General features: G+C 42.6%; 1 protein-coding gene across 2 annotated transcripts in view; it reads left to right on the plus strand.

Annotated features, from left to right (window-relative positions):
- Window positions 1-12,205, plus strand: part of NDRG1 (N-myc downstream regulated 1) — a 39,194-nt gene extending 26,989 nt beyond the window's left edge. For both annotated transcript variants that reach the window (XM_026057079.1, XM_026057080.1), the window contains exons 7-16: window positions 575-635; window positions 1,094-1,180; window positions 2,738-2,794; window positions 3,739-3,842; window positions 4,206-4,262; window positions 5,165-5,216; window positions 5,990-6,037; window positions 7,637-7,672; window positions 9,044-9,095; window positions 10,356-12,205. In XM_026057079.1, the coding sequence (XP_025912864.1) occupies window positions 575-635; window positions 1,094-1,180; window positions 2,738-2,794; window positions 3,739-3,842; window positions 4,206-4,262; window positions 5,165-5,216; window positions 5,990-6,037; window positions 7,637-7,672; window positions 9,044-9,095; window positions 10,356-10,621 (820 nt within the window). In that variant the 3' untranslated portion in view covers window positions 10,622-12,205. The remainder of the gene's footprint in view (window positions 1-574; window positions 636-1,093; window positions 1,181-2,737; window positions 2,795-3,738; window positions 3,843-4,205; window positions 4,263-5,164; window positions 5,217-5,989; window positions 6,038-7,636; window positions 7,673-9,043; window positions 9,096-10,355) is intronic.
- Window positions 12,206-19,750: the final 7,545 nt, after the last annotated feature.

The raw sequence follows: 19,750 nt of genomic DNA on the forward strand, positions 1-19,750 counted from the left end.
TAAGATTTGGAGAAAGACTATTTTTCCCAGAATTTTTTTTTTTTTTTTTTTCCTAAGTGGTTTTGTCTAGTCTTCCATTTATTTTCTAAGGTCTTGAAGCTGATGCTTTAAAACCAATCTCAGTTAATGCAAATATTTGGGTTGTCTCTGCCCTGCTTAGTTATGAAGTTTAAACTTAATCAGCATGGTGGCTGGATGGGGCGAGAGGTTTCCATGCCAGCTCTCCCTGTTAAAGAGGGATCGCTGACACAGTCTGGTAGCTGCACCACGGAGGGTAGGGGCAGGCTGGGGACGGGGTCTTTGTATTTACAGTAGAGGTTTCATGAATCTCTTATACGTTTTCCTGGCACACAGCAGCCTTTTCCTTCCAATTAGAGTTGCTCAGTGTATTTAGAGAGATAAGCTAAAATTGCTGCTGCACGGCAATGCATGAGGACCAGGGTCCCCTGAAGCCACTGAGCTGGCGAAGTAGTCTGTTAAAAGATTGACTTGAAAGGGGAAGGTTGCTGATGGTGGGATTTATTTGTTTTCAGTGCTCTTACTGATTTCTCTCGTCCCTTTTATTTCCATGTAGGCTGAAGAGCGTTATTGGAATGGGAACAGGAGCCGGTGCCTACATCTTAACTAGATTTGCTGTAAGTTTTCTTGAGCTTTCTTAAAGACTTCATTTACCAGATGCATTGCAGCCCCCGTAGCTTGTGCAGACAATTCCTGCCCTGCCGTGCAGTTTGGATTTTGAGTGAAATACCATGAGCTGCGGGATAGCTCATCCAGAAGACCTAGACTTTCCATTTTAAGGCCTGGGCTCTACCCAATTCATTTGCAGAAGGTTTTTTTAATGGGAGTTCTCTATTTAAACTGAGGGTGGAGAAGAAGTTAAATCTTAATGTTCTCCAGCTGCTCGGTTGAATTGCTTTAATGAAGATTTTTTTTTTYCCCTCATACATATGCTCGTTTAGTGCAAGATAAAACTAGACCTGCCACCTCTCTTCCTAGGAGATGATTTGCTAATTTAAATTTTACGCTGACTGGCAGCTTGCAGAGGATATGTGATGAATCTTAACTCCTTTTATTTATTTGTTTTTTTCTCCAGTTAAACCACTCAGATATGGTGGAAGGGCTAGTTCTTATTAATGTAAACCCCTGTGCTGAAGGCTGGATGGACTGGGCAGCAACTAAGGTAAACACTTAAGTTAGAAAAATCAATCATACTGTGAGCCTGTTGAGCATGAGAAGCTGGGCAAGCTTGTGCATTAAGGAATGGCTGCAGATGGAAAATATTGCTAATTCCTTTTGAGTTTATTCTTCTGTTTACAAACCTACCTCCTGTAGGGCTAGCAATAAAAATAAGTCCTTCTAGGAAGTGGGTACCCTGGTACAATGAGACTACTGGGTATGGCTGCAATTTGTAAGAGTTGGTGACTTTGGGGGGTAACCTAGTTTGACCCAGGACACAATATAGATTTGGAAATAACTTTCTTTCAAGTGAACTTCAAGCTTAGTGTAACATTCAGTATTCGGTTCTTTTCTGTGGCTTTGTTTACCAGCACGGTCCAAAATATGAACTAGAGCACTGAAAAATGTTCAAAACAAAATACTCCAAGTTTTAATGATCCACTGAGTCTTAGATGCTAAAAAGATTCAAAAGGGCATTGGCTACAGCAACTATGACCAGCCTGTCTAGACTTTTAAGTGAAAGCTCATGTACAGAAAAGCCCCTGTTAACTGTACCCGACTGCAGTTGTAAGATTACAATGTGATAAAACAGGTGGTGAAAACTGGTTTCAAAAAGGTCCTTGGAACTCATGTGTAAATGAGTACCAGTGTTACATTATCCTGTCACTTAAATGTTTTAATAGGTTAGATCTATCGGAGTAAGCTGATGGAAGATAATCTGTAACATTCAGGCTCATGTCCAAGTGAATGGCAGTTGTTACAAACAACCCGAGAGATACGAGAAGTTAGTTTGTCATCTTCTAACCACACACAGAAGAAACCCACTGAAAGTATCTACGGAGATATTTATTACAAAAACCTCATAATACTAGGAGAAATTTTCCAGAGCAGGGATGCAGAATTTTCAAGCCTGTTACTCTTTGTGTGTGTGTGATCTTACGTACCAGTTTATTTTGGTAAGTTTAATTGATCTGGAAGTATGTTTAGTAGCTCTTCTACAATGAGATGTAGGAGTAGAGTAGACCCATTTTGGTTATCTCACCCAACATCTCACTTTACTTAAATTCTTTCATATCCCTGCCTCTGCCTTCCATCTCTTCTAGGCACTGCCAACCTTAGGTGTACAACTGGTGCCTTGTATCCTTCTGTCTTTACAAAGCAAGAACATGTGTTTTGGGACATGAGCTCCATGTCCCTTAGGTACTGCCTCCAAAATATTGTCTCTGTGGGTTGTTAGGAAGGAGACTGGATATTTTAGGTTAAATTGTATGCATCTGGCTGTGTTACTTAGTGTTCTTGCAGGGAGAAATTCCATTTATACATCTACCACTAGTAGTGTGTTCCCTACATAGCTGCAGTAGTAAATACATCCTGTGAGAACAACTCAGACATAAGCAATGCCTGATGTTATAGCCAGATTGGGGAGGAAAATATCAATCCAGTAAATTGCACATATAAGGACTGTGGTGAAACATCCATTGGCTTAATTATAGGTAGTAAAAGTCTTCAGTTGCTCAAGGATTGTTTTTGTATCAAATGCTTAATTAATCTCGCTGTTCAGATTTCAGGTTGGACAAATGCTTTACCAGACATGGTCATTTCACATCTTTTTGGAAAGGTAAGCACATTCAAAATGTTCCTGCCGCATATTCGGTCATCTATATTTACCTCCTGGAGCTGGGAGGAAGGGAGAAAGCTTCCCTTTAACAACAAAATACAAAGTTAGGCTTTGGGATTGGGTTAGTGCTAGTGTTCACAGCACTTCAGAACTGGTATGCCACAGTGAGGATTGCTGTGTGCCCAAGACTCTTGTGCACCTCAGTCATGACAACCCTAGTAGAGATAACTGCCTGTTTAGATGGCTGATACGTGGACATCAGTAGACATGATATGTCCTCAGGTTCTAGGCAGAGTATGCCCACCAATTTTTATACTGTAATATACTTGTAACTCCGGGAAAACTAGTTACTAGTATAAATGATGCTTTTTAGCATAAGCCTACTTTAATGGGAAGTGCTCTACTCTTTTCTAAGGCTACGTTGCTCTGCTTGAAACTGTTAGCGAATGCAATGGAAAACAACGCTCCAACAGAACAAGGAACTAATCTATAAAGGCTGTAGTACCAAGCTGCTTGAAAATGTCAGTGATTTAAGTCCTTGAAGCTTAGTTATTTACTATTGTGAAACTGAGTTCCGCATGTGTTCATAAGCTTTAAACATCTGCTTCGTCCTGAAAACATGTATTGAACTTCTCACTCTGAATCTTTTCAGCTTTTAAAACCTCACACTTGTTTGAATGTAAACATCTGCACTACAACTGCATGTTTTGCAATTGTAAGATCTTGATGTTACAATATACTGAAGCCATGAACCAAAAAACACAGTATGGAAATTGGGGGCAAATGTTAATTCTGGGTGATGCCACTGAGGGCGAGAAGTTGTCCCTTCCCTAAAGATGCACTCCTGTTGCGTAGATATGAGTCTGAWAGAAAACTGCTGTGCCATGTCTTCAGATCCTTGCAGAAAATAGCCCCTATTCTGAATGATTCTGTCTCCACTGTAGGAAGAGATTCACAGCAACCATGACCTGATCCATACTTACCGTCAACATATTATTAATGATATGAATCAAACCAACCTTCATCTCTTTGTCAACTCTTACAACAGGTAAATACATTTACCTGATTCTTAACTGAAAACTGTTTGAAGATGCTGTCCATATCTCTGATTCAATATTGCTTGTGATGGAGTTATGTTTTCCCCCAGCATAAAGTTTGGCCTGACAGTGCCTTAGGGATCTCAGGTGGTTTGCTTATGGGAGAAGGTTCTTGTGCAGTGTGGAGGAAGAGGTAGACTTGGGCTGAATTAAGACACTGATATTAGTTTCAGTCTAAAACTAATTATCCATCAGCCGTGGAGGCTACATGTATCAGATTAACATGTAAATGTTTGCTTTCTCTAAAATGGATGAATATGGAAGTATCTGTAAAAATTCAGTGTATCAAAAACTTTTTTCCTCTCTTTTTTTAGTCGTCGAGATCTAGAGATTGAGCGGCCTCTTCCCGGAATAAATGTTGTCACCCTGCAGTAAGTACTATGTTTTCTGCCAGCTCACCTGTATGCGATATGAGCTAAGAGGTGCAACCTGTGGATGCATTGTGCACACAGTCCAGATCTGTAGCTGAATTGCTGGGCTTATGTGCTAGCAAAAGCTCTTGAAACTTAGTCTAGGAAATAAAAAGGTTCCTGCAAGTCAGGAACTTCATTMGGAAGACTTTCCCTCTGCAAACATGAAGTTAAGAAGTGCCTGTCACTTGCTGTGTGTCTACAAATTTGGGCTTGGAGAACTTAAACTGCTTGAAAAATAGATATACTTAGCTTAACTTGGAAATCTGTCTTAGTTAATGAAAATTATAGCCTTGAATGCCAATAAGCCATATCTGCACAACCAAGAAAATGTAACCAAAACTATAGAAAATCCCCCAGACTTCATGCAGATGAAGCCGGTATGGGAATGGTTATCTGCCAGCTTTTCTGGTATCTAATAACCTTTAATTTATGCTGCAATTGCACAACAAAACAGTTTTCAAGCCCTACTCTGTTCTGCTGCCTGTTTACACACAGAAAATCTTGAGACTCTGCTCTTCTGCCAGACTGGTTCAAACTGTCTGACAGGTCCAAAAGTTGGAGGCAGTGGGGGGATAAGATTTTGATGCTGATACACACATTCATTTTCTTACGAAACAAGACATACTGGCACAAGAAAGGGCTGATTGCTAAGAGGTCAGGAAAAGAACAGGTTCTTACATATGGCATAGGAGTGTGTCAGTAGATGTGTGGCTAATACAGTGTGTTTAAGGTGTCTGAAATACAAAATTGACCTTTTTACAGTCTTAACTGTCTTATCCTTCCAGGGACACAAAACGGAGGTTAGGGGAAATTTGGGTTGGGTTACAGAAATAATGCCCGTTTTGTGTACTTCCTTGCAGATGTCCTGTGCTCCTGGTGGTTGGTGACAGCTCCCCCGCCGTGGATGCTGTGGTGCGTACACTGAGAAATCCATAGCGGCGTGCTCTTTGCTGTTGCGTTTAATCGGCGTGCAAACCGAGAGGCTGCGTGAGCCCGGCAGACCTCACACCCCGTGCGGCAGGTTCGCTGGCTATTGATCCAGCCCAGATGGCTCTCCTCGCTCAGACCACGGGAGAGCTGCTGTTATTCTTAGCTGTTTGTACCCTCCGTCTGCACACCATTATTTAATAGCTACTGTGTTAGGAACAATTGCCACAGCAGTTCCAGTGAACCGCAAATATTTTCCTTTAGAGAGGAATCTGTTGCTGGCATTTTAACTTGTTCTGTGGTGTTGGAGCTCTGCCCTGGGTCACTGTGGAAGCGAAGAGCTTCTTTCTGGCCATTATAACTAGCCTCAGATGACAGGATGACTTCAGATATTGTGCCTTAATGGACATGGCCAGTCTCCTGGCCATTGGCCATATGGCTTCTAACCACTTGGGACTCTACCAGATGACCCCAAATCATGAGATAAACAGCACTGGTTGCCAGTAGAGTCCAGAAACACATAAAAAAAATCTCTAATTCCCAGAAAGCGGGTTTGCACATGGAAAAGAATGTGGTCAGAAATATGAACTTGGGTTTATAGCTGTATATATGTATACATAAAGAGATTCTTTATCGAGGAAGCCTAAGGTACTCAGTTTAGTTCATACTAAGCCAGAAAATATTTCATCCATTTTAATCTCATAGCTCATAAATATGATCCTGTGTATGATGCCTTATGCTGCTGTTCTTCAATACAGGTTGAATGTAACTCAAAGCTGGACCCAACAAAGACTACACTTCTGAAGGTAATAACAAAAGCTGTTTTTTTTTGCAATGAAATATTCCCCTCATTTAAAATCAGTCAGAATAACTAAAAGAGCAGAAGCAGACTGATGTCATACAGTACTGATAACCTAGTGAGAAGTCAGAGGTCACTTATTAAGGGAGGTGTGTGGGCTTAGTGGGCTTATTGTGATTTGGAAGGGCAGTTTCTTTAGGGTAAGAGTATTTTAGTGGGATGAACTGATCTGGGGGCTTCTTGACATAGTTAACAGCAGGGAATTTTACAGCTCCTCCATTTTAAAACACTAGAAGTGAGACATGAAATGCTCAGTATTTCACATACCCATAATGAATTTGACTGGAGCTGGCAAAGTTGATCTCGAGGTATTTGGAAAGGTTTGAAAAAGCCTTCAGCAGACTGAAAATGCAAACCAATTTATTCTGTTTCCATGCCTGCCTTTCTCTCAACAAGAGGGTAAGATGAATAGATAGCTAATATACCAACCATGGTTTTGTCATCCTGTCTCTGACATGAATACAGTCCAGGATGACTTAAATATTTCCTCCAAAGTTGATAAAATGGGCTTTCAAACAGCAAAGCACCCTGCAAAGGCTTCAACTGACACTTGGCATTCAGGATGTGGGTTCAATCTTCAGCTCATTACTGAGGAAGTAAGCTGTAATGAGTGTAATAACATGCAAATAGTGAAACTACTTTATTCATGCTTCTGCTGGGAACATCTAGCGTATATCTCTGTGGGATTCATTTATTGAACTGCTAAGTGCTAATGGGCAGTAGGTTTTTTTGAATGCTTTTATGGTCCTAACACTGAGGAGTTACCTACAACACAGAAATGGCAGGCTCACCCCATAAAAAAAAACTGACAGTATCTCAAATGCTCTTTTGGTGGCCAGCCTTTGCTCAGTCTGAGGATATGGCTGGTGCCAAACCTTGCTACAGGCCTGTTTTGCTGCTAGCTACTCCTAGATAGGATTTGGGGTTTCCTGTAATTCACAAGTCAACTGTTTTCAGCTTGTGGTGTCCCTTGGAACAGTACTGTTTTTGTTGGGTTGACTTTGAGGGGTGGAGTGGCAGGAAAAATGAAGTGCTCCAAAAATATTGCATGCACTCAAGCTGGCTTTTCTAATTTGGCTTTCCCTGCTTCCCTTGGCAGCTCCGACTATTGCTTACCATCCACAATCTCAGCAAATCTTTTTTTTCCCTCTCACCTCCAACGTTTAGGTGTTTGTTCTCTCCCTGGTTTGCCAGTCTGTTCAATACCTCGTCACATTATTGTAATTCAGAACCGAACCCATAGCCAGGACTAATAGCCTGCTTTCTAAGAAACTGGTAATCACTTCCTAGCAAAAACATTTATCTATAGCTCTGGCTGATGGCTTTGCCTGAGGGTCAGGACACTTCTGGGATTTCTGGGGTGCAGTACTAGCTTTTATAGACTTTTAACATATATGTAGATAAAAGCACCAAAGCAAGTAGTTATTCAGACAGCTAAAGGAAATGTTTTTGTGCCAGATATCCAGAAAGGTCATTTTAATATATCCTGAGCTTAAATGAGTTCCTCTGGCATTGCATTAACCTGCTGTTCTTATTCTCATTTCAGATGGCTGACTGTGGTGGGCTCCCTCAAGTTTCCCAGGTATGATTCGGCCGACAGAAATCCTCCTAATCCTGTCCTGCAGCATGTCAGCCTGCAACAAATGGGTGTTTTCCTGCGGGGTACTTGCTGTTCCCAAAAGTCAGCCAAAAGGATAAAAGGATAGTTATGATTTCATGAATAATGATGTCAGTTGGTCATCTGAGCTTTTTCTTTAAAGCCCAATGAAGCACAAAATTTAGATTAGAAAGGGATAAAATTTCCACTAATTAAGCATTAACCAAGTAAAGGTCTGAGGTGGGAATGTGCAGGTATTATTTTATGCTTATCTACTAAGCTAACATGGATTAAGGTTTTTGCACTATCATTTTAAAAACATATTCTTATTTAGGCTATTTTTAGGATAGATCAGGAAAGTGGGAGGCAGGAAATAACTATGCTGTGTTCTTGCATGCACTGACCTGGCTTGACTGAAATGAACTGGAGTTTCTGAAATATGTTTAAGCATAAATTCCAAGGCTGCTAGCAAAAACAGGCTAGGGAAGTTAAAAATTTACCTGTGCTTTAGTGTTTCTTCACTGAAACATCGGACATGTAAATTAACTTTATGTAGTGTTTTATAAACCAACTTCTCAGCAATATAGCAGGGATTCTAGAACTTAAGGAAAAACCTGAATTTGTAAATTCCTGCAACTGAGAAGTACCTGTGCTAGCAGTTTGCTCTCTTACAGCGGTGGGCCAGGGTGGGGAAGGCTTTTTTAAAAATCACACAGGAATATGTGCATTGCCCCTCTGCTTTAGAGACTCCATTCCTTGCAATGATTCACATAAAATTATACCAAAATATAAGCACTATTTGCAAGCTCAGTAATTGAGGGTAAGGTTTATTTGGCCGCTGTGACAGTAGCAGCAAAAAGAGTGCCTTATTTCAAGAATGTCAGTCATGTAATTGTGCTCGCATATTACTGCGTAGCTTTTTTTGCCCTATAAACATAACTATCAGCTYGGAATAGTTGAATTTGTTCTCTGCTGATTAGGAATTGCCGAATTACTGACCTTGTGCAAACTGCCTTGTATATTTTGTGAGGCCGGTTGTTTTACTTTGGCTCTTCTGCCTCAGTAACCATATTAGCAAAGCTTGGGCCCGGCTTGGACCACTTGCAGTCACTTCTCCAACTAACATCATTCTCCAAAGCATGTKTGTGTTTGATTAAAATAGTGGGGTGGGGGAGCAAATTAGGGAGGGGAAGAGTCTGATTTGGTGGAATTTTCTTGTGTGTAAATGAATTTTTATACAAATTCAGTAGAATCCAGAGACTATTTAAGATAACATGGAGCATCTATGGTCTCTATTGAATGGCAATGTAACTTGGTGAGCACTGCATATATTAAAAAAATCCTGTTCTTTTGCAGCCTGCAAAACTTGCAGAAGCCTTCAAATATTTTGTTCAGGGAATGGGATACAGTAAGTATCATTTTTATTTAATTTTCATACGGCTGTCAAAACTTTTTGTGAATCTAAACATCCAGAAATTCTKCTGATCCCAGACATATTATCTTTTTTCCCCTGTTGGCTATGTAGTTGCAAGGGGAAAAAATACCTATGGTGCCTGGGGGAAGGGTTTGCAGACCAGATTGTGTTATTAAATAGTGGAGAGCTTTGTAGATAGTCTTATATCACCAAGTAATTCTCCAATGTAAGGGTAAAGTTCCTCTACCTTGCCTTTGCTATATCTATGTAATTTTTTTGTGATTCCAAGGCACTTAGTCAAATTTGTGTTTTCTGTTACACRTAATACATCCTAGTCTGTAAATTCTTTAACGACCATGGAAGGGGAGGTCCCTGTGCTTCAGAGAAGACATAAAGATGTGCTTAAACAAAACTGCTTCATTTCAAAGAGTGCAGCAGGCAAAACTTGTTAAAGTTGCAGAATATCTGCCTCTAGGCATGTAGTCCRATTTGAGCCTGCTACATGGATGGTGGTATAGCATTACTGCTTCCCCTTTTTGTCATCTTCCATTTTGCTCTGTAGGCTTTGGAAGTTAATTTTGCACAATGTTGACCACTTTCAAGCTGAATCTAGAAATAACAGTCCCTTTCTGTGCGAAACTTATACTTGCTTGCTAACCAGACTGGCCTCTGCAAAAGCCAGGAGCTTGTGTGGTTTTAATACGTGATGAGAACCATGCATGTTGTCCTGTGCCTACAAATATCTTCATTGCTTTGTCCTGACATGTTTAGAGTGGGTATTTGTAATAGTATCTCCTTATTGCATCATGGGTGATGATTCATATGCTGCACGTAACAGACCTCATTAGTTCAGAGACCTCTTTAACCTGTAGCTGTTTGTACTTCATGTGTGTGCTTGTGACAACTGCTGTTGTATAGGTGCACTCCTGCCTGGACTGCCAGCAAAGATTAAGCCCCTGAAAGTAAGGCAAAGTCTAATGAGTCTCTTCTGTTCAGTCTTCTGGCTTGTTGCAGCCACAGTGACATACCACAGCTCTGTCTCAAATCCCTCAGCCCTGGCCACCAGTTTGGCCAAAGTGATTTGGCCTCCTTGAGTCTATGCCTGGAGCAGTGGTACTTCTACACATGAAGCTAGCCTGAAAAGTCTATATTCTACCCCAAAGGCTTCTCCAAGGGTGGTTAGGGTTGGAAGCAATGGTGGGGCTACCTTTCAAGCTCAGGAAGCAAGGCATTAATGAAAGACCCTTCTTTCAGTCCCTTCTGCCAGCATGACCAGGCTGATGAGGTCCCGTACAGCATCTGGCTCCAGCGTAACCTCTTTGGAAGGACAAAGGAGCCGGTCTCACACCGGGGAAGGCACGAGGAGCCGGTCTCACACTGGGGAGGGCACAAGGAGCCGGTCCCACACCGGTGACGGTGCCCGGAACCGCTCGCACACGGACACGCGCATCGAGCTGACGCCAAACTCCGCAAGCAACGCCGAACAATCAAGCCCCAAGTCCATGGAAGTCTCATGTTAAACGCGCATGGGTGGTTTAAACTGGTCGCACTTGGAAATATTAACGGATGCCCCCTGTGTATCACAAAGCATAACTGGTATTAATCTCAAGCTTTTTCCGTAGGATGAACTCTGTTCACCAGGGTCTGACAGGGACCAAAGAAAAGAAGCATCTCATTTGCTCTGTCTTTATTCTCCTAACTCAGACAGTTGCTGCTATTGTGCCCTCCTTCAATGGATGCCAAATTCTAAAGGATACTTGCCAAAAGTTGATGTGGTTGTAAACACTTCAGAGTCGAAGCAGACTTGCTTAATATCCTCCTTTCAAATCGAAACTGTTACATGCCCCTTTATCTCTTATTCTCTTGAAGTAAACTGGCACAATTTGAGATGAGTTTTAGAGGGGGAGAAAAATCACTATTATGGATGGCTTTTAAAAAAGGGAGACAAAAATGTGCTATGGCCTCATGTTGAAGCTGGAGTTGAATTTATTGTATATAGCTTGACTTCAAATGATGATAGAGAAGTTAATGTATCGTGCATTTATAGGCCTTCTAATTCATTAGTATTCAAACCTGTTTTCCTATGTACAATAATATAATACTAAAATAGGCAATTTTAATGTGACTTCGAGACAAACTAAATCTTTATGCTTTTTTTTATTTCACTTTTTGGAGATTTAGTTCCAATCTTCCTTTTCCCCCACCCCACCCAGAACTGAAAACCTGCTTAGACGAATGAGGGCAAGATTTAAGTTTTGTAAGTGAGGTAGCATTTCCTCTTTGGGATCTTGGGCCAAAGGGTTTACAACACCGCAAACGCTGGTGTGGTTTTAACAAGTAGAGTAGCTGTACATGCCAGCAAAACAGAAGCAGCTTGATTTCTACTTCAGACAGCTTCTTATCTTTGCGGCTCAAGTTTTTGTGTCCAGCACAATTGTAATCATAACTTCAGAATTCAGTAAGCGAAGCCAGATCCAGCTGTTCTTTGTCAAGAGCGATGAATAACTGTAGGATGGCATGTAATTAGATACTGTACGTTCAACTGCCACTAATTAACAGATTGGAAACTCTGATTAGAACTCGCTGGTGCTGAGCAGTGCATTCCACAAAGCAGCGGTGCCGGCAGCGCTGTAACTGAGAAATACGGTGTTTAATGGCCGCATAAGCGCAGTGAGCTGCTGGTTCTGCATCTTTACGTGGCCTCCTGCTATCCTGGGCTACTTTTTTTGGATGCCAGTGGCTCGATACCTTTCTGCCAGTCAGATTTTCACAGTTGGGTGTATGTCCTTCCGTATGTAGTGGGACAGGTTGTCACGTGCTCCAGTGTGTACTTGCAGCATTGCAGTCCTCACATAAACATGAAAACTCAAATGATGAGCAGTTAAATAGCAAATGTTAATACTTTGGGATTGCTTATTCAGAAGAACACTGTCTACATTACTTTATATTGACTAACTTCAGCTCTTGTGTAGAATATCCGTAATGGCTTGTGGGAAGAACAGACAATTTCAAGAAAGAATAAAGCTATTGTGTAAAGTCTATCAAGAAAAGTTTCTTAATGAAGTATTTGTATTTATTTCAAAACAAATAAATTTGTAACTTTGCAATGTCTTGTGTCTTAATCTCTCACTAGGAGTACAGTGGTTTTTCTCAGCAGGAATATATTCCTTGTCACCCCTTTGTAGCAATGTAATCTTTTTTTTTTCTTTCTTTCTTTCTTGCTCCTATCTCTGACCTCTCCTGCTTCTATGCTATGAGCTTGTTTTGCACTCCAGCCTACTGTCTTACACTAACAAATCACAACAAACTTCAAATAGCCAGTAGCACTTAATACTGAAGTACTAAAGGATRATTTTGCTCTAGCAAATGCATTTAAAAAAAAAAAAATTGAGCTTCAATACAGAGTACTACTTATTTGCTGTTTGAAGGGTTTTGTGTCTCCCTACATATGCTACTGTGTAGTGCATAGACCTAGTCTGTACACTGACTTCCTAGCAGGAATCAGTGCCATGCCCGCTGAAGCCTTTCTCTTCCCAACATGATCTATAAACACCTTGGTGTGACATGTCCATGCCAGCAGATGGAGGCATATGAGCCTCTTGTCTGCACTGCAGTTACTGCTCTGCATTTCTAAAGGTTGGTCTGTGCTGACCTCTTGCAAGAATCAAACTGCTAACTTCAGGAGATGTGAAGGGGTAACAATACTTTTCTCAAATAAGTCTTGAAAGGACTCCCAAAATAAGAGGGGAAGTGGAATCTACAGATGCAGGAAAGAATTAAGTCATTGTTTTACATTTTATTCTATGCAGAATTACAGTTCTCCCTTCTAATGCCAATCTGAATGCTGGTAGACCATTCTGGTCACCTTAAGTGTTATTTACCTTGGTGATTTCCTGTTAAAAGAATATCTCTTGTTCCCTTGGACATAGGCTTCCCTTGGTTGATGAGCACCCCTGTGAGGTTTGGGAAGGTCCCTTCCATGCATTGCAGGGGAGCTGGGGAAGGCTGCTGCTGCTCAGCATGGGAGCCAGGATAGGAGACAACAGAGCCCAGTCACCAAAGTGTCTCAGCTCTGCTTTCTGGATGGAGACCTTGGTAAGGATGTGGTGGTCTTCCCTTGTGGCTACTTTAATGTGCTGGGGGTTTCAGGGTTAAGTGGGTTTGTGGCTTTTCTAGGACTATTTTGGGCTTCTCCTTCTTCCCGTATCTCCAAAAAAAAAAAAAAAAAAGATGATTTGAAGAGACAAAAGCAAATATCTGAGCCCGGGTTCTGCTGAATGTGCTTATTCAGCAGCAGTGATTGGAAGCTAAAAGCTTGGTTTGGTTAACCATAGCCTGTGCCATTGCCAGTGAAAACTGGAGGAACCGGTGCCAACTCATCTTACAAAGGAAGAGCAAAGTTATGTTCTTGCCTGAGCTGCTCTGGGAATGGCTAATCGTTCCTTCTGCAAGGWCACCATGGTGTGCCTGTCAGGCTTAAGCAGTTAATTTTTGTTTAACAAGGAGGAACGCATCCAATCCTTCTTGCAGCACAAAGACATCTGCTAGCACTTCTGGGCAGCTCTCAGTTGCTAGGACCAGTGTAAATGTCAGCTTTGAAATAAAAAGCATTCATTTGGTGAGGAACTGTGTGTACCTGTACAGAAAGCCTGGAGGACAGTGCAGAGGAGTGGTGGTCCACTTTTAAAAGGAGGTATGGCTCCTCCTTATCTGCAGTCCTGCTCTCCTCTCATCCTTTGCTTGTGCTCTAACTGAAGAGATGTGGGTGGCTTGCAGATCTCAGAAATTTTTGTGGAGGCTTATTCTAGAGCTTTTGGGTGCTGAGTTCTGCATTATTTTTAGAGACAGGGTTAGCCTGGATACTGCAAGGTGACAAACCAGAAAAGATGACGGGGTATCGCATCTTTTTCTCAAAGCGTGAATGTCCACCACAGAGCAAGATGCTCCTGTTGCATAGGGGCAAGTCTGAGTGGATAACAGGAGGTTACCAGAAAAGCAACAGTTCACCCCGACTGTGCTTTTGAAGGGTGGGACAGGCGAATGGTGTTTCAGGAACCAATAAGCTTCTTCACTGCATTAATTCAGCTCAGTATAAAATCTTTGCTATAGTGGTGCTCTTCAAACCCACTGATATAAAGGGTGTAACTGGTGAAATCTGAGTTATTTCCACCTCTGCCTGGGCCTCAACATCTACTATGCCAAAAGCTGGCTAAATTTCAGTATAGCTTTCCCCCTCCCTATCCTTGAAGAGCTGGACTGGAAGAGGATGTGACAACACCATGCYGAAGCAACAGGACTTTTGTGCTGAAGGATGCTGATTTCCTCTTTAAAAGTCTCTGGAAACTAAATGGCTGGAAACTTTAACCCAGATGTTTTGGGCGTTTGTGAGTGTTGCAAGCGACGAACTGAGCTGGAGCGAAAACAGTTTACAGCAAAGCTGCTTACTTTTCTCTCCAGTGCTGGAATCCTCCTCCTGCCTGTTTTCGCTTCCTAGGCAGAGTGTATCTGTCACAGTCCTTGGAGTGCTGCTAACGGGTCTGGTCGCTCTCAGCACAGCAACTCTTTCAGCAGTGTCTCGCAAGTCTTGCTTATAACTTGATCTGCTCTCCCCCTTCTGATATGCAGGCTACTTTTTTTTCCCCACCCCTCACTATTCCATATTTAGTGGAACCGAAAGTCTCTCTCTGCAGGTCTGTATATATGAACGGCTGTTTCAGTGTGTGAATTTAGTTCTCCCACTGAGCCAAGTATAGGCTTTATGTTRCAAGCTGATAACCGCGATATCTAGTGTTTAAATAGCCGAGAGAAAGGATGTCAGGGCATTTTAAGAGATCAGCTCGCCCCCTTGCAGCAGACAAGCACAGCCTCTCACTGTTGCTAGCTCTTGCTTCGTTAAGGGGCTGCATTCATTTTATAAACAACACAGCTGCTGACCAGTGTAGGCAAAAAAAAAAAAAAAGCTTTTGACTGCAACAGCCAAACAGCTCAATGCCTGTTCCCTGCAAGCCAGCATGGGCTCGGCTTGCTCAGCCAGCACCTCCCGGCRGCCAGAGGAGCAGCTCTTGATGCAAAAAACCCTGCATCCTTCCAGTACTGAAGCTCGTGGACGTAAGAGACCCATCAGACATCGGATGGGGACGTGACTGTGTATCCCCAGGGCTGGAAGGGGAGCTAGCAGGCAACTCTTTCTTCCCAAACAACCCTTAGGGCAGTCAGCCCCATCACAGTGATTTCAGCATAGCTGGAAAAATATATATATACATCCCCAGGTGACCTGCCACGCTCTGCAATTGCTCGTGGCTGGGGTGGATTATGGTATTCAGGTCAAGGTCAGCGCAGGAAGAGGCTGGGGGCAGGGAAGGGCTTTGCACGAAGGCAGGGAGGGCAGCTCTGCGCACAGCCCKCAGCCATGTGGAGCGCTGCCCAGGGGTCTCAGAAACACGGCAAGAGCCACCRCTGGCCTGGGGGGTTTTGCAGCCCTTGTCTGTGTGTGTGAGTCAAGGGAGGGCTGAAACGCTCGGGCTCCGCTAGTGCAGCGGCCAGTGCCCCTCCTGGACCAGGCAGCCACGGAAATGTGCTCCGGGTTGGCTGAAATCCCGTGAGCAGCTGCAGCCACCATGAGGCAGGAGGGAGGTCTGTTTTATTCACTGGGATTGCTCATTGCTCGGCCAGCTGGTCAGGCCACCCTCGTCCTGCTCTGCATCTTCCTGACAGTGGCAAGGAGATTGCACTGGCCGAGGGCATGTGCACCCAGCACGCTCAGCCCCTGGACCCTATGTGGGCTCCAGCTGTGGTGCACATAGGTCCTACTAATGGTATAACAGGGCCAGATGGTCTCCCCCTGACACCTCACGTGGGACATTATTTTAATCCAGATAGATAAACCTCTTTGCTTTACTGCAGGCTCACACTTGTATCTTGCTAACTGGGAAATAGTCAACTATTGACTGATTGAAAGGTGGTTTMATTTATTTTTAATGACAGCCAGTGACCAAATCCAAAAAAAAAATAAAAAAATCTTAGTTCTTTACCAGAAGTGGCCAATTCTAAAGCCTTGATCCTGCAGTGATTCCTTGCCTGCCACTCACACAGGCTCAATGGGGGGATGTCTCATGGGAGTAGAGCCTAGCACRGTTGCCACAGGGTCACTATTTAATTTGCAAAGTGCAAAGTACTTAGCAGATGATGGGTTTCCCGGACTAGTCCAAATGCAGTGGCTGAGAAAGCAGCCAGAAAGCCCTACATGCAAGATGAATTGCTTCRGAGGCTGCCACATGTGCAAGCAGAAGAAGCAGCAGACAGCTGGGTCTTCTGATACCTGCAGAGATGGCAGGAAGATGTGCTACCTTTGCTAAAATCTATTGTGAGAAGCACAGCTGGCATGAGAACGCTTAAAAATGCAGAGGACTTCTCCCCAGCCAAGCAAAAACATAGAGAAGGAGAAGGCTTGCAGTAAGATGCTTTCTTACCTAATGAACCCAGTAACCATAAGCAAGCCCACCGCAGAGCAGTCAGTGCACTGGACAGGATGCCACTGGAGGTCTTTAAGTGACTACTGAGAGTAAGCTACTTCAGTCTGAAAGGAAAATCTGTTTTTTGGAGAACTGTGAAAAACCTCAGTATGTATGATCATTTATCTTTTCCAGAATTCAGTAGTAGAATCCTTACCAGGGTTAGCTCTGAAGGCATGTAAGTGCTGAAATATGAAGTAATGCCTCTTTAACTTAAATGCTTTTCCCCTCATCTTTTATAACCTTGCTTGGACAATTTCTGTCCATATGGCAGCTGCAAATTCTCAAGAGRGGTGACAAAGAAGACATGCTCACAGAGGCTGAACAACACACATGACTTCACTCCAAGAGTCTAGGCCAGCTAGCTTGAGTCCTGTGGGAGTGCTGGGAAAAAACCTAGAGCCACAAGCACGCCAGCAAGCAAGGAGATGTGAGCTGGGGAACACCTGGGTTTCCCAAGCTGCCAGAGTATTCACGCTAAAGGAAATGCTCCCAGGGCATCCTTTGTTTCCATATTAATGCTTCTTTATTTTTATCTTTATATGTCCTTCACGTCAGAGCTTTTCCACACATTACAAACTCCCACTTGTACATTGGCCAGGTGAGGAGACTGGAAGAGGAAGAAGAAAATGTTAATGGCAAACATATTTTGCCTATTTTTCCTTGCCTAAGCTCCTAATGAGGTGTCAGTTATAGATTTGTTAACCATTAACCRTTTATGGGGTTATTAAATAGCAATAAAATGTAACAGCAGCATGCCACCTATGAAACCTCACCATGATGCTGTCCAAACAAGTAACTTCTGTTACGCAGTTGGTGCAACTCAGCTTACCCACTGTCAAACCAGTCCATTTTGCCCATAAATTTTTCATATATATTGTTATATTAAACTTACAAAAATAGCTCTATAAGACCATTTAAACACGAAAGTCACAGTTTGAAAAGGTGTACATATGGATGAAGATAAGTTTGTAGTTAATGAGAACACTCTTTCCCCATCAGTTTAATAAGCTGTTGGTCTTAAAAATCTTTCAGAAAAGTGGGAGAAAAAAATCACAGGCATTTAATTTACAAGATGACAGAGTGTTTCTAAATGTTACAGTCTCCCAGTGTTTCTTGTGTATGCAGCACAATCTTAGTGAGCACGTCAAAAATAAAGCAACTGCTCTACACCCGGTTTCCTGCTGTTTGTACACTGAATTGGTGCTTTCAGTTCTAGTCAACACTCCATGCAAAGGCACCTTTTAAAGTTATATACTTGCTTCTTTTCTTCTTGCAATGAGTATAAGTCCTGCTTTCTGGACCTCCGAAACAAGGCAGCTTGAGCCGTCACACTGGCTGAGGTAAGGCCTGYGCTGAAGGCAAGTGGCTATGGTCCCTTGAGCTAACTGGAGTCTTGCCATTACCATCAGCATGGACTGACCCTCAAAATCTCATCCTCTATGCTTGTTCTAGCCTACAAGACCAATGGGATTATTGGGGTGAGCAGGACTCAGGTCAAACTGTCTAAGCTTAGCATGGATTTCAAAATTGCCACTCCCATCCTTTCCCTCCTTCCCTGGACCATTGCACCRAAGAAGTCTCGCACCAGCTCAGAGCCTGGTATCTCCTCAATGRTATCATTGTTACTTTCTTGTATGATGATGGCACTTTCATGTCCCAGCAGAGACCTGAGCCCATTGTACAAGGCACTGTACAAATGTACAGTGAACAYCAGTTCCTGCTGGAGGAGTCTGTACTCTAAATAGAGCTGATGAACAGTAGAGCATTGTCCTGGCTCCACTAATGAAGAAATGAGGAAAAGCGAAGCAAAGGGCTGGATCCACTAAAGCATCTGAGGATCTAGCCCCTCAGTGAATTTAAATGACACCCTGATGCCTCTTAACCACAAAAGTGTTTTTTGTAAAGACACACAATTTGCCCAAGCTCACAAGAATTGAATCTAAAGATTAGTTCATTGCCTTAGTCATGAGGCTAATTTTCTTGTATGCATTTATTAAAATATAGGATCTCTAATACACCACAAACTGTAAGCCAGGTTCACTGACTACAAGTATTAGTCTGGTTCTTTCAGTGTCACTGGAAAGACAAGTAGTTCCACAAGAAGTAGAACTAATGGTGCTTGTTTCCTATCAATTTGTGTCTAATGGCCTTACAAACTGCTCTACAACTGTGATAACCACTATCCCTATTCCRTCCCTGACCCTTCCGTGATACCTTCAGCTCTCCTCTCTCCACAGCTGCTTGTTTCCCACTGGCGTATCTGTTCAAAATCCATTAATGCTGTTGCTGTGGTTGGGCTGCACTGCAAATGTGCTGGCTGGCTGGAAGTTGTGCATGTGCTTGATAGGGACAGTGCTCCCTTTATTTCATTTTTTTTATATCAGAAATCACAGTGCTTCTGAGTTCTTTATTTGTCTGCCTACTTCCTCTGAAATCTCCCACAAGGGACTGACAGAAAAGCAGAGGGACAGCGTGACTGCATATGCCTTGTTCCCTTAGGAAACCAGGCTAGAAGCAGGATCATCCTGGGTGCGTGGGGGGGAGAGCTGGGGTTTCTAGGCATTCACTTCACTAAGAATTGACATGCACTGGAGCTGTTGGTCATTCATTAGCTTACAATAGCTCCTTTTATCTCTCAATGAATGCTGTGTGTTCCAGCCACAGCAGCATTTGATTACAGTGCTTTCAGTGTTAGCTAATTGCAAAGTTAAGCAAACACATTAAATGCCACAGTTTTGGTTGTGTCCTTTGATCCTGTTTTCTTGTTTCCCTGTGTGTACACGCAAAAGTGAGAAAGACTGATTGTGCATATAAATATACACATTATATATACATTGTCTTTCATATATTACAGGCTGCATCATAGGAATATGTATATGTAAATATACACTTGTATATTCACAGATACATTCACATATACTTTATCTACACACACACACACACACACACACACAGACACGCACGCGCGCGCACACACACACACACACACACGCACGTACTTCACCTGCTCCCAGGAAGCATTAGTTTATCATAGCAAGAAAGATTTGTCTCCTGGGACCTAATCTAACTTCCTCTGGGTTATCAAGATGAAGAAAGACAACTTGCCAACTGAAACAAAAGCAAAATAAGACTGAT

This window comes from Apteryx rowi, unplaced genomic scaffold (assembly GCF_003343035.1).
Source record: "Apteryx rowi isolate R43461 unplaced genomic scaffold, aptRow1 scaffold_136, whole genome shotgun sequence".
NCBI lineage: Eukaryota > Metazoa > Chordata > Aves > Apterygiformes > Apterygidae > Apteryx > Apteryx rowi.